We start from the raw sequence: 12,951 nt of genomic DNA, 5'->3' as shown, positions 1-12,951 counted from the left end.
ATCTCTGCATTAAACTCAAAAGCTCAAGCATTGCAACACTGGAAGTGCTGTTGTGATCACCTCTATGTCTATGATGCTATGGGTTATGCAGTTATTTGATCACTCGTAACCTGTCCCCTTTTTAAAAATGGCTCAAATAGTTTCAAATCTGTGAGCTGGAAAACGAGTTGGAAGAGTTGAATGCTGCGGTTCAAGTGCTAGGTCAATATCTGCCTGAAAGCATCCTGGATATGGCTGAATAAACAGTATCTGTGAGTCTTAGACAAGCCACAGTGAGGATGACCACTGGACTATAACGAGTGTCTGAGTTGTGTAGTCTCAGCTTTTAAACAATGAAGTCATGTCTAACACCAGGTCATTAATGTGCCTTGAAAAATGGACTTTTTTATTACGCTTATCAGTTTGTTACCAAATGTGGGTGGTACATCTCCATGTGGTGGTCCGACACGTAGGAGGTGAGAAACAGAACAGAAAGGCCGTATACTGTGTGATAATACAAATACTGCAAAACTCATACAAATACTCGTGTACACTCGCAAGAAGGATGTATTCCTCAGGAAGGTGGAAACCTGTAAAACAGTAGCGTTGAGATAATTAAATGGCTTGTATTCTGCTCCTTATGTGTGTATTTATGCGTGGGATTGAAGAGTTATGTAATATGTGCCTGATTTCTTTCTCTCACTGTACTGTACAGGGATTTCCACACTGCATTGACCACAGGTTCTGGTTGTACTAAACCCTGCTTTTAACCCCGGGTAGAGGAATGTTTCACACTGTAATTTAGTGACAGAGTTAGCATCTTGTGAGACAAGCTGTTATTTAAAGTGCTATTTATCCAATCACAAATCAGGATTCTGTTCACTCAGCCACTAGTTCACATCTGAAAAGCCCTTTAGTGTGTGTGTTTATAGGTGGAGGTGTTCTGTGTGTGTGTGTGTGTGTGTGTGTTCTATATCAGCATAACATTATGACCACTGAGAGGTGCCGTGAATAAGACTGATGATCTCCTCATCATGGCACCTGTTAGTGGGTGGGATATATTAGGCAGCAAGTGAACATTTTGTCCTCAAAGTTGATGTTAGAAGCAGGAAAAATGGACAAGAGTAAGGATCTGAGTGAATTTGATGAAGGGACAAATTGTGATGGCTAGACCACTGGATCAGAGCATCTCCAAAACTGCAGCTCTTGTGGGGTGTTCCCGGTCTGCAGTGGTCAGTATCTATCAAAAGTGGTCCAAGGCAGGAACAGTGGTGAACCGGTGACAGGGTCATGGGCGGTCAAGGCTCATTGATGGACGTGGGGAGTGAAGGCTGGCCCATGTGATCCGATCCAACAGACGAGCTACTGTTGCTCAAATTGCTGAAGAAGTTAATGCTGGTTCTGATAGAAAAGTGTCAGGATACACAGTGCAGGACGGGTCAGGACTGTTTTAGCAGCAATAAAGGGGCCAACACAATCTTAGGCAGGTGGTCATAATGTTATGGCTGATCAGTGTAGCTGGAGGTATTCTGTGTGTGTGTATAGCTGAAGGTGTTCTGTGTGTGTATATATTGAAGGTGTTCTCTGTGTGTGTGTGTGTGTGTGTGTGTGTATAGCTGAAGGTGTTCTGTGTGTGTATATATTGAAGGTGTTCTCTGTGTGTGTGTGTGTGTGTGTGTGTGTATAGCTGAAGGTGTTCTGTGTGTGTATATATTGAAGGTGTTCTCTGTGTGTGTGTGTGTGTGTGTGTATAGCTGAAGGTGTTCTGTGTGTGTATATATTGAAGGTGTTCTCTGTGTGTGTGTGTGTGTGTGTGTGTATAGCTGAAGGTGTTCTGTGTGTGTATATATTGAAGGTGTTCTCTGTGTGTGTGTGTGTGTGTGTGTGTGTGTATAGCTGAAGGTGTTCTGTGTGTGTATATATTGAAGGTGTTCTCTGTGTGTGTGTGTGTGTGTGTGTATAGCTGAAGGTGTTCTGTGTGTGTATATATTGAAGGTGTTCTCTGTGTGTGTGTGTGTGTGTATAGCTGAAGGTGTTCTGTGTGTGTATATATTGAAGGTGTTCTCTGTGTGTATGTGTGTGTGTGTGTGTGTGTAGCTGGAGGTGTTCTGTGAGGTGATGACCATGCAGCAGGCTGGATATGTGATGCTGACAGATTACCTGCAGAACAACTACCGGGAGCAACAGCAGCAGTTTCTGGGACAGGTTTTCTCATCTTACACTGGAACAGAGGAAGTCCTTGCTCCTAGTGAGTATCACACACACACACACACACACACCATTCTTGTTTATCTGACATGTGCTCTAATTCACTAGCTCTGATTCAGTGCTTAAACTCTGATGATGCCCTTGTCTAAAAAAAAGCAACAACAAAAACCACTACTGGCTGCAGTGAGCTAGCGTTGCTAAGTAACATCTTTTCCCCTCAGCATGGCCCTTCCTTTGTTCCCTTTTCCAAGCAGACTTGCACAAAGTGGAAAAGTTTTTTTTTGGTATGTGGACAGCTTTTCTGGTCCATCTCTCCTTTTTTCCCTAAAATACCGTCAAAGACATTCCATGATGAGTTTCATTCTATATTCAGTTACTGCTTTCTCCCTCATGTTCAGTTGCTCACAATAAATGCTTTTGTCCTCCAGATTTCAACCTTCATGCCTTCAAAATCTCACACATGGAAGGCTACAGTCTCTCTCTCTCTCTCTCTCTCTCTCTTTCTCTCTCTCTCCTCTCTCTCTCTCCCTCCCTCTCCCTCTCTCTCATCATCATTACAATCATTCCAAAATACCACTTGTTCCTCTTTCAATATTTCATACAAGTTTCTTGCACTTCATTTTATACATCCTCATGTTCTGCTTTACTAATTTTTCCCCCTAAAACATGAGAGTCCTCTTGGTGGGGGTGGTGGGATCCCAATTATTCAGTGCTCCAGGGCCTCAGACTTTGGAACACTGGTCCACAATCTTTCTCTGACCGTTCATTGTCTGTTTACAAAACCTCTCTTTCAGACACACTCTCTCTGTAGTTTCCCCTCTCTTCCTAACATAGCTATGAGAAACACAGTACATGAATGAAGAAACCCTTATTATTATTATTATTACTATTATTATTATTATTATTATTATTATTATTATTATTATTATTATTATTATTATGAAGATGATGATGATTATTATTATAGATGAATCTGATCACCCTGTCTTGTGCTCAGTGTGCAGCTCAGAGCCAGAGAACGTCCAGGCAGATCCCCAGAACTACACCAGCATAATGGTGACGTGGGAAAGGCCTCGTGCTGTCTATGAAACCAGCATTGAGAGATATTCTGTCACCTACCAGAGTCTGCAGGGCAAAAACGCTCCCAAACGACAGTACCTGACTGACGGGGACCAAGATGTGGTAAGCTGTCTGTAGATTTTAAATGATCAAATCTAAAATGATAGAGTTTTGAACATTTTAGTTTGGATTAGTAATAAATCTTAGTGACAGAAATTAAAATAAAATGAAATAAAAAACATAACAATACTACAATAAATATTTTACATGAAAATACATGGAAAAAATTAATTAATATAATAATAATAATAATAATAATAATAATAATAATAATAATAATAATAATAATAATAATAATAATAATATAAATGGAAATTAATGTAAAAAAATAAATTTATATTATTATAATAATATTAATATTAATATTAAAAATAAATATTATATATAAATTAGACATAAATATTGTCAGGTAAGGAAATGCTGAGAGGATGCAGCTGCGACTGAAACAGTTTAATAAAGTTCAGGTAATCAGCAAACAACAAAAAAGGGTGAAAATGCAAAAAACGTCAAAACAGACAATCAGGCAGAAGAACAAGGCTTGTTATCGCACACAGAGTGTATAATTTGCAGTGGACAGAGAGATTGAGAGTCACTTTAAAGTGTGTGAGTGTGAGTGTGTGGCTGAGTGAGTACAGGTTTGTGGGTAAATTTGAATGAAGAAGTGTGTGTGTGTGTGTGTGATGGAAGATAAACCCTGTTTGTAGGCTGTGGTATATGATGGGAGTTTGTGGATTCAGGTGATGTGACAAATATATTAGATTAAAAAGAAAATATTTCTTGTTTATCGAGATGAATCATTCTGAGATGCATGAACCAGTGGCTTGAAATCATTTTCCACTGGTCTGTCTTACAGGGTGCCATTATCCACAACTTGCTAGCCAATAACAGCTATGTGGTCCAGGTGGTGGCGCTGTGCACCAATGGCCTGACGGGTCGCATGAGTGACCAAGTGATAGTAGACATGCCTCTGGAAGACCCTGGTAATATCCACTGCCCTGCTCACACTCCACATACTGTAACTGTAACTACATCAGTATTAGATTTTTATGGCATAATATCTTTGGCATAGAATCTTTTTTTTAACCCTCATTCTCCAGAAAATGATCCTGATCCTTCTGTTGAATCGACACAAGTAGAAGATTTTACCGAGGTAGGATTAGTTTGTTTTGAAAATGAAAGAAATCTCTGATTGCAGAAGTGTACCAAAATCGCAGGCTGTATTATTTGCATAAATGACACATTTTTTTTACATTTTATTTTAGGAGACCTCACAGGCCTCGTCATCTCCGAGTCAGACAAGCAGCAAACCCAGAGCTTTACCCGCTCGTACATCTTCCTCCAAGAGCTCCGTGCACCACACCACCTCCACCAGTCACCCAGCATTCCTGTATCCTTCTGTCAGGACAACCACGTCATCTGAGCAGCAATGGATGCATGTGGAATCTCAGACCGTTTCTCCTGATCAGGCCAGAAGCCATGACAAGCATCCTAGCAGTCACATTGTGCCAGAGAATGAAGACACCATGCTGGTAACTGAGGTTTTGAAATCTGTTCTGGATAAGGGAAAGGGCCGAGCGAGGATGAACAAAGCGAGAATCAATGCGGTGACTTCAGCTCCCAATGCAGAGAGTAATACCATATACGTCACCAGTAACACTGTCTCAGGGAAGAATGTTCATGAACCTACACAGCCACTGTTTAACGGTAAGTTCATGAAGCTTAGCACTCAAAACACCAACCGTGACGTTTCAACAAACAGACCTGACACACTAAAAACACTAGAAATCTCACAATACAAGCAGATAGTACTTTACTGGACAATGGACACATTGCTAACGCTTATTAATTTCTTGATAAAAATGAAATGTAATGTTCCCGCATGTGATATCAGAGTGAGAAGTCACTTACGTTCAGGGTGAATTCTCAGTAACACAAGGATGGGTTTTTTCATTATGTATCTTTCCCTGTGTTTTAGGTTGTACAGTTATATGATGTCATGTAATCACTGTGCTCTTGCTTTGTAGATAGATAGATAGATAGATAGATAGATAGATAGATAGATATTAATGAATGAATGAATAAATAAATAAATAAATAAATAAATTAGAATATAAGGGTACAAAATATAACAAAAAAATATAAGAAATAAAATAAAATAAAATATAGCAAAAAATACTAAATACTAGAAATTTAAAGGTATAAGAGATAATAAGGTAATGTGCAAAAGCTAGAATTTAAAGGTACAAGAGATTACAAGGTAATGTGGAAAAACTGTGTGTTTATAAAAAGAAAATATATAATATACAGAAAAATATAAATTCTAAATGTATAAAGTTATCCATAAAGCTCCCTGAGATTATATGAGGAAGAAACCTTAAAAGGAAACAAACTCAAAATATACAAATATAGCAATGTCTAAGTAGGAAGTCATGCAGACTGGTGGCACTAATCCATGGGAATTAATCTATTAGAGATAACACTCCCAGGAGAGGAAAACAATAATCTCTGTAAGAACAACCAAGGAGCTAATAATCCATCTGATTCTTTCACATGGCGTTATTAATGGATTAAAGCGTTATACAAGGAACACTTTTAAACCGTTTCGAGAATGGCATGTGAATAAGCAATAAGCAGAGAAAAAGCCCAAGATACTGACCACTTCTCAGCAAGCGGATAAAATACAGTGTATAAGGATTAAAAATGGAATTTTCTGTGGCTTAAACAGCGTTTGTGTTTCCCCCCCGGACAGAGGAAAGCAACAGCAGTCCACAGTCTCGTGTGGGAATGGTGGGGGGGACGGAGAGAGAAAAGAGGACGGTGGTGCCGCTAGCAGTGGTGTCTACTCTAACTGCAATATGTCTGTTAGTGCTGATCAGCATCCTCATCTACTGGAGGTAATATCACACACACACACACACACACACACGTTTTAAGGTTTTACTTTTTGGACTCCCTTCTCATTGCTGCCAGCATTCAAGGGCCATGATACAGAGTGTGATTCCTTCCTTTGGTTTCCTATTAGTGCAGTGATGTTCACATGAACTCAGCAGGACATTTTTTTATCCTTAGGCTTAGGACTCTGTTCAGCTTCTTGTAATATTCTCATAAAAAGTTAAGTAGTCTTTATTTGTCACATATACATTACTGCACAGTGAAATTCTTTCTTCATATATCCCATCCTTGGGGGTTTGGGGTCAGAGCACAGGGTCAGCTATGATACAGCACATCATGGGAGCAGGGAGGGTTAAGGGCCTTGTTCAAGTGGCAACAGTGGCAGCTTGGTGGTGCTGGGGCTTGAACCTTGATCTTCTGGTCAACGACCCAGAGCCTTAACGACTTGAGCTACCACTGCCCAGAGGTTTTGTGAAGTCACTGAAATCAGTCCTGTTTAACTGCCTTAACAGTATTTCTTATTCAGTTCACTAAATGACATCAAAAATCAAATTATTAAATGAATCAAATTATCACTTTTTCTTCATAATTGACATAAATTGCTCAACAGAAATCAACAAATTTAAACTCAAATTAAATGCAAAATTTTATGTCACAGACACAGTACACAGTATGACGTGTAGTGACATGCTTTACTGACTCTCTCTGTCATAAAAGTAGAATCAATAAGAATATAATATACTAGGAATTCTGTTCCTCCAGGAACATGGTGCTACAACAGAGGGTGGTATATTCTCACACTATATAGGTGGGAAAAGGAAGGAAGTGTGTGGAAAAATATAAAAGATAGAAGTATATGCAGATAGATGGATGAACATTATGACTGTGATGTATAAAGTGTAGATATGGGCAATTGTAGTGCAATATATCATGTGCCCCACCCCAAATAGTCCAGAAAGGTCTGGGTTGGGGTTGTAGTGTCCTGGTTGACGACCTGAATGGTCTGCATCAGCTTTAATAGCGTTTATCATTACAATGTGACTAAGATTTTTTTGGTGCTTGGGTTTGTACAGGAAGTGCTTTCAGGCAACACCTCTTTACGTAGAGGACAAAACATCTCCCAGAGTCATAACAGCTCCATCAACACCTCTGCTCCTTGATACAGGTACATACACACACACACACGCACACACACACACACACACACACATATCTTAAGTGTTTTATGTCCACACACACATACAGTACATATATACTATACACATGCAAACGTGCTTTTTCAGAAGAACACACTGCTCTTCCAGTGAAAGACTTTGTGAAGCACGTCACAGACCTTCACTCCAACAACACCTTCTCCAAGGAGTTTGAGGTATTCCTTATTTCATATTAACTGTTACACCACTGAATTTATCAGGATTTACTGTATGTATATCAGGGTGTCTGATCTTATCCACAAAGAGCCGCTGTTTGTGTGTGTGTGCAGCTTTTCTTTCCAGTCCAGCAGAAGACACACCTATTCAATCAGCTGATCTCAGCTATCTATGGACTCGGGCGTGTCTTCTGCTCGGACAGAACGGAAACCTGCATTCACGCCCACCGGCTCTTTCTCGGATAAGATTGGACAGTTCTGATTTATTTCAATAAACTGTGAAATATAACAGGAATGATTTGACTGACTTGCTGATGAACAGGAAGTGAGCATGTGCAGAGACGGCACCTGAGCATGCTCTGTGCAGGAAGATTGCCTAAAATGATTGAAGAGCATGTTATGGAGCACACACTGCCTCACACTCACACGGATTCTCTCTCCTAACCTTCAGGGGTGGGGTTTAACACCTGAGTAACTCTTTGTGATTTTCTAATATCTCAGCATACAGACACACAGTACTCACAACAAAACCTTTTCTCTTTGTAATATCAGCCTTATACAACAATCATTCCCTTTATTTTCTTGCATGTTGGACTACACAGACATCGTATGGAGCTTAGCAGCTTGTGATTATTGTAGGAGCTTTAATACAGGTTTATTGTCCTTCAAAGGTGTGAATAACTTCCTCTTATATTGCAAGCATTATTTTAAAACTCTGCTGTAGCGTCTATAGTCTCTGACTGTGTCTCAATCAGCTCCCTAGTTCAGTATCAGGGCACTGATCAGGGACTTGCCCATTTTAAGGGCTCCCTAAACTCCTTAAAACATCCCACAATGCAACACAAAAACCAGGCAGCTCACTATCAACGCTCATCATGGTCCCTTATGGGAAATAACATCATCATGGAGGATGAACCAAACTCTCAGCTGATTGTCTATTGATGTCCATATCATTGGTGTTGTTGTTGAAGGTAGAAGTAAATATGATATACGTTAAAGTTTTATTTTTAACTTTATTTGATTACGGTTTGTTTGAGTCTAATGACATAATAATGGTTAAAAATACACTATCTAGCCTTCGGTCCTGCTTGAAGCACCATGACTGAAACATTTGTGATTAAGCTAACAAATTTATGACATATAAAACTGAGATATTTGACATGTTTGGGTTTTTTATAGTAAGTGTTGAGGAAATTATTGCCAGAAAGTGAATCATCAGGAATGTTGCCAGAAAGTGAATCATTGGTGCTTTAATGTGTAGTGAGTCGGAGTCTTAACCAGATCCTGAGCCTCATGTACACAATGCCCTGTTTCACCCTGTTTCCATATTCTCTTTTGCTAGTTAACCGGCTAACGCAGCTAAAGTTAAAGACATCTTTACCGGTCAGTCTGCAAGTTTTTGTCACTTGATCGGTCACTGCTACCTGTATGTAGCTGGCACTCATGCTGATGAAGTCTGAGTTTTTGTAAAAACAGCTATGAACTCACTAATATAGAGTTGACCATCATCACTGAGGAGGCTATATCAGACTCAGTGCTGAGACTCAGCTGACAGATTTGAATCCTGACTCAGAACTCACAACCTTTTGGTTGTAAATGCTCAGGTCCAGAACAACCCATAAGCAGTGCAGTGGCTACTTTTACACCTCATGAGCGTCACTCATTGCAGTGATAAGATCAGATCATTAGTGCTGATGATGCTGTCACAGAGGGATGAGTTGCGCTTCTGATGCCGTATCCAGGGTTCAAAGACAAATCATTTCTTTATTTTTTTTCCTTCCTGGCCAGAGGTGCTATGGAAAACCTTTCCATAGATGTCACGGTGCTCAACAAACACTGACTAATTTATTAGGAACTCATTTGCTACTGTTCATTTATGCAAATATCTAATCAAGGAATCATAAAGCAGCAGCTCAGTACATAAACATATGTAGACATGAGTCAAGGGCTTCAGTTAATATTAGGATGGAACATCAGATTGAAGGATCTCAGTGACTTTCACCATGGTATGGTTGTTAGTGACTGGTTAGAGTGTTTTAGAAACTGCAGATCTGCTACGATTTTCACAGATAACTAGATTTCACAGAAATCTTACACTAAAGAGTGTGATCAGACTTTATTTATAGAGCACATTTAACACAGCAGAAGTCGATCCTTAGTGCTTTACACTAAGAATTATAATAACCAAAGACAATGACAACAATTAATCAAAATAAAATAAGACTAGCGTTAAAGACTCTCAGTGTTGGAGAGGCCCTGATGTTAAAAGCTAAATTGTTCCAGATCTTGACAGCTATAGAAAAAGCACAATCTTCCTTAGATTTACAGCATGAGCGAGAAACAGATAAAAGAAACTGACTACAGGATCTTAGTGACCTAGGGGCCGTATGTGGCTGAAGGAATCGAGAGCAATTTTCACACGAACATCTTCAAATTGGCATGAATAGAAGAAATATCATCGCTTTCCTTTGTTCTCGTTAACAGCCTAGCCGCTGCATTTTGAACCAAGTGCAAACATTTGTGGGGAAGAAACACAAAAACTACAGAAACAGAGAGAGAGAGAGAGAGAGAGAGAGAGAGAGAGAGACTTTTTTGTCATTGTAGTGATACAACGAAATTTGTTTGGTAGCTCTCAGAACCCAGCAGCCATAGCAAATATAGTAATTGTACACAATATAAAAAATAATTGTGCAGAATATAAAAAGTACACATCAGAATGAACAAAAAATTAATGCACTAAAATATAAAATAACAATATATAACAGCAAAATATTTCTGCAGTGGAACTTGAATCTTGAGTGCAAACATTACAAACAGATATTATCAGAGGAAGGGTACGATAACTCAAATAACCACTCTGTACAGCAGTTGTGAACAGAAAAACATCCCCGAACACACAGTGTTGTCCAGTGTTAATGCAGTTCCTAATAATTTAGTGGTTGCAAATGATTGTATTGAGTATTTTGCAGTATTTTTAAGTCTGGTTGCAGATTTGAAAGTGTTGAACTGGTATCCAGTGGACATAGGATTTACGTTGAGGTTAAATCTAGTGGGTTACACATCAGGAGCAGAACCCAGTAACTCCTGAGGGTTATAAATGTGCACCTTTAAGCACCTGTAGGCTGTTAAAACTACATAGTTGTGTAAGTGTAGCTCTATAAGTGCCAGTCATAAGGCTGAGCGAGGTGGTTCTGTGGCGTGATTGTTGTATGAGGTATTTGTTGTGCGTTCTGCAGTGTGCTGTCCTTGTGTAGGGGTTATTCAGGTGTAATACACTGCCCAGGAAGGTTATACACGGTTCACAGAACCACAGTTACATATGTAGCTAGCTCTTTATGTATCAGCACTGGCTGTTCAATGTCTGTCCTGGACTCTCATTGTTGTGTTTTTTTTCCTGCATTTTACTCCCCATCCCCTGATTAGAGCTTGAAAGAGTCTTACGAGGTAAGACACATCAGTCTATGTTCATTCTTCCTTTAAATGCATAGCTGTAGTTCGTTCTTGTCTCGTCTGTCCCGGGTTAACGTTACCGAGAGCCTCGTTGCATGCACTTTGGCATGTCAGTGTGAAATGTGATGAAATCTAAACGGCAGAAAAATGATGTTAGAATGTGCTGTAGAGAGCAGGACTGGCTTTACATGACAAAAAGTCTGTGGGTTATTTACAGGAAATTCAGTCCTGCACTGTGGACATGGGCATTACGACAGACAGCTCAAACCATCCAGACAACAAGAGCAAGAACAGATACATCAACATCCTGGCCTGTAAGAGAACCAATTATTTTGTACTACAAAAACACATGGAGTACAAAGTGCAGTCTGTAAAGAAAACTGCGACAATCTTTGTGTTAAAGAGAACTGCTGTGTGAACTGTTAATGGACTCACCCCCTCACAGACAGACAGACAGAAAGACAGAGAGACAGACAGAAAGAAAGATCAAGTCATATATTTTTTTCTTTTTTCCAGATGATCACAGTCGAGTCAAGCTAAACCATTCTGCAGAGAAAGATGGGAAGACTGGAGACTATATAAATGCCAGCTACGTGGATGTAAGTGTAATAAGTCCACACATCTGGAGTGTATTTAGTGTAAAGTATTGATCACTATAGGAAGTTGTACAATCTTTGTACTAGTTATATCTTGCTGTGATTAGTGCTGGAAAATGTGTTTTTTGCTCTATAGGTACAATCTGTTAAGTCTTAAATAAAGGCAGTGTACATTTGATAAGTTCAGGTAGAAAAGAATGTTATAACTAGAAGGAATTCAGAAATTATGCTGATGCTCATATTCATAAGTTGCTCAAAAACTCCTAGTTATGCAGCTGCACTTGATGATATAGTACACAGTTATAAAGGAAATGATCTATTATCACACGCTCTGGTGTCACCCAGATGAGGATGGGGTTCCCTTAGTCTTGCTCTTCAGGTTTCTTCCTCATGTCGTCTCAGGAAGTTTTCCTCACCATCATCACATCGACTTGCTCATTAGGGATAAATATAAAGTATACTTCTGTATTTTAGATTTCACTAAAGCTTCTTTGCATGAATGTCTATTATTAAGAGTGCTATTCAAATAAAATTGAATTGAATTGTTCCAGCTTGTGGTTTACAGAGACTTATATTGAAAGAGACTTCAGACAAATTTCTATGTACTATTTCTTATTAATCTTTACAAGAATTCTAAACTCTTTTAGGGCTACAAACACCCAAGAGCTTACATTGCGGCCCAGGGTCCACTGAAGACAAGCCTGGAAGACTTCTGGAGGATGGTATGGGAGCAGAACGTCAACGTCATCGTCATGATAACCAACCTGTTGGAGAAAGGGCGTGTAAGGAGAAGCAGACTTATGGCATACTTTATAACAAGAGAGCTCAGATATTTGGAGTATGACTTATAAGAAACTCACCAGGCAGGTGAATAAGGTATTTAGAGACAGATGTGTTGTATTAAAGATGGAAATAAATTCTACAGTGGAAGACTTGAGTACTTTAGTATACTTTGCTTAATATATGTGCTTCATTATCAAGCAATCTGTCTTTATTTGGTCAAAAAGTGGTTGTGGCATCATAGAAAAAAATGTTCATATATATTTACTACTAAAAGTTTGACATATTAATGATGAATGATGTAAACTTGACAAAAGCAGCTCTATAATTATTAGCAGTAATCTCTCCATCTGGAGGCCACTATATCATATCAAATCATAGGAATCTTTAAAAATAAATATCACATAACTCTTCCTACAGAGAAAATGTGACCAGTACTGGCCTATGGAAAACCAGGAAGAGTACGGGAGTTTTCTTGTCACGCTGAAAAGTACCATAACGTTGGCTTACTACACCAAGCGGACCTTCACCCTGAGGAACATCAACAGCAAAAAGGTT

The 12,951-nt window shown here is 39.2% G+C and overlaps 1 protein-coding gene across 4 annotated transcripts in view; it reads left to right on the top strand.

Annotated features, from left to right (window-relative positions):
- ptprz1b (protein tyrosine phosphatase receptor type Z1b) overlaps positions 1-12,951 on the top strand; it is a 41,604-nt gene that overhangs the window by 21,138 nt on the left and 7,515 nt on the right. Inside the window, exons 8-20 of one of the 4 annotated variants that reach the window (XM_058416987.1) lie at positions 2,077-2,227; positions 3,185-3,369; positions 4,160-4,286; positions 4,404-4,456; positions 4,569-5,010; positions 6,056-6,200; positions 7,272-7,363; positions 7,503-7,567; positions 10,991-11,011; positions 11,235-11,331; positions 11,534-11,616; positions 12,261-12,395; positions 12,814-12,948. In XM_058416987.1, coding sequence (XP_058272970.1) covers positions 2,077-2,227; positions 3,185-3,369; positions 4,160-4,286; positions 4,404-4,456; positions 4,569-5,010; positions 6,056-6,200; positions 7,272-7,363; positions 7,503-7,567; positions 10,991-11,011; positions 11,235-11,331; positions 11,534-11,616; positions 12,261-12,395; positions 12,814-12,948 — 1,731 coding nt within the window. Of the gene's footprint in view, positions 1-2,076; positions 2,228-3,184; positions 3,370-4,159; positions 4,287-4,403; positions 4,457-4,568; positions 5,011-6,055; positions 6,201-7,271; positions 7,364-7,481; positions 7,568-10,990; positions 11,012-11,234; positions 11,332-11,533; positions 11,617-12,260; positions 12,396-12,813; positions 12,949-12,951 lie in introns of all 4 variants that reach the window. The other 3 variants (XM_058416985.1, XM_058416988.1, XM_058416986.1) reach the window with 3 other exon arrangements.

This window comes from Hemibagrus wyckioides, linkage group LG19 (genome assembly GCF_019097595.1).
Source record: "Hemibagrus wyckioides isolate EC202008001 linkage group LG19, SWU_Hwy_1.0, whole genome shotgun sequence".
Lineage (NCBI taxonomy): Eukaryota > Metazoa > Chordata > Actinopteri > Siluriformes > Bagridae > Hemibagrus > Hemibagrus wyckioides.
The sequence above is the reverse complement of the archived record's forward strand: the minus strand, read 5'-3'. Positions and strand labels throughout refer to the sequence as shown.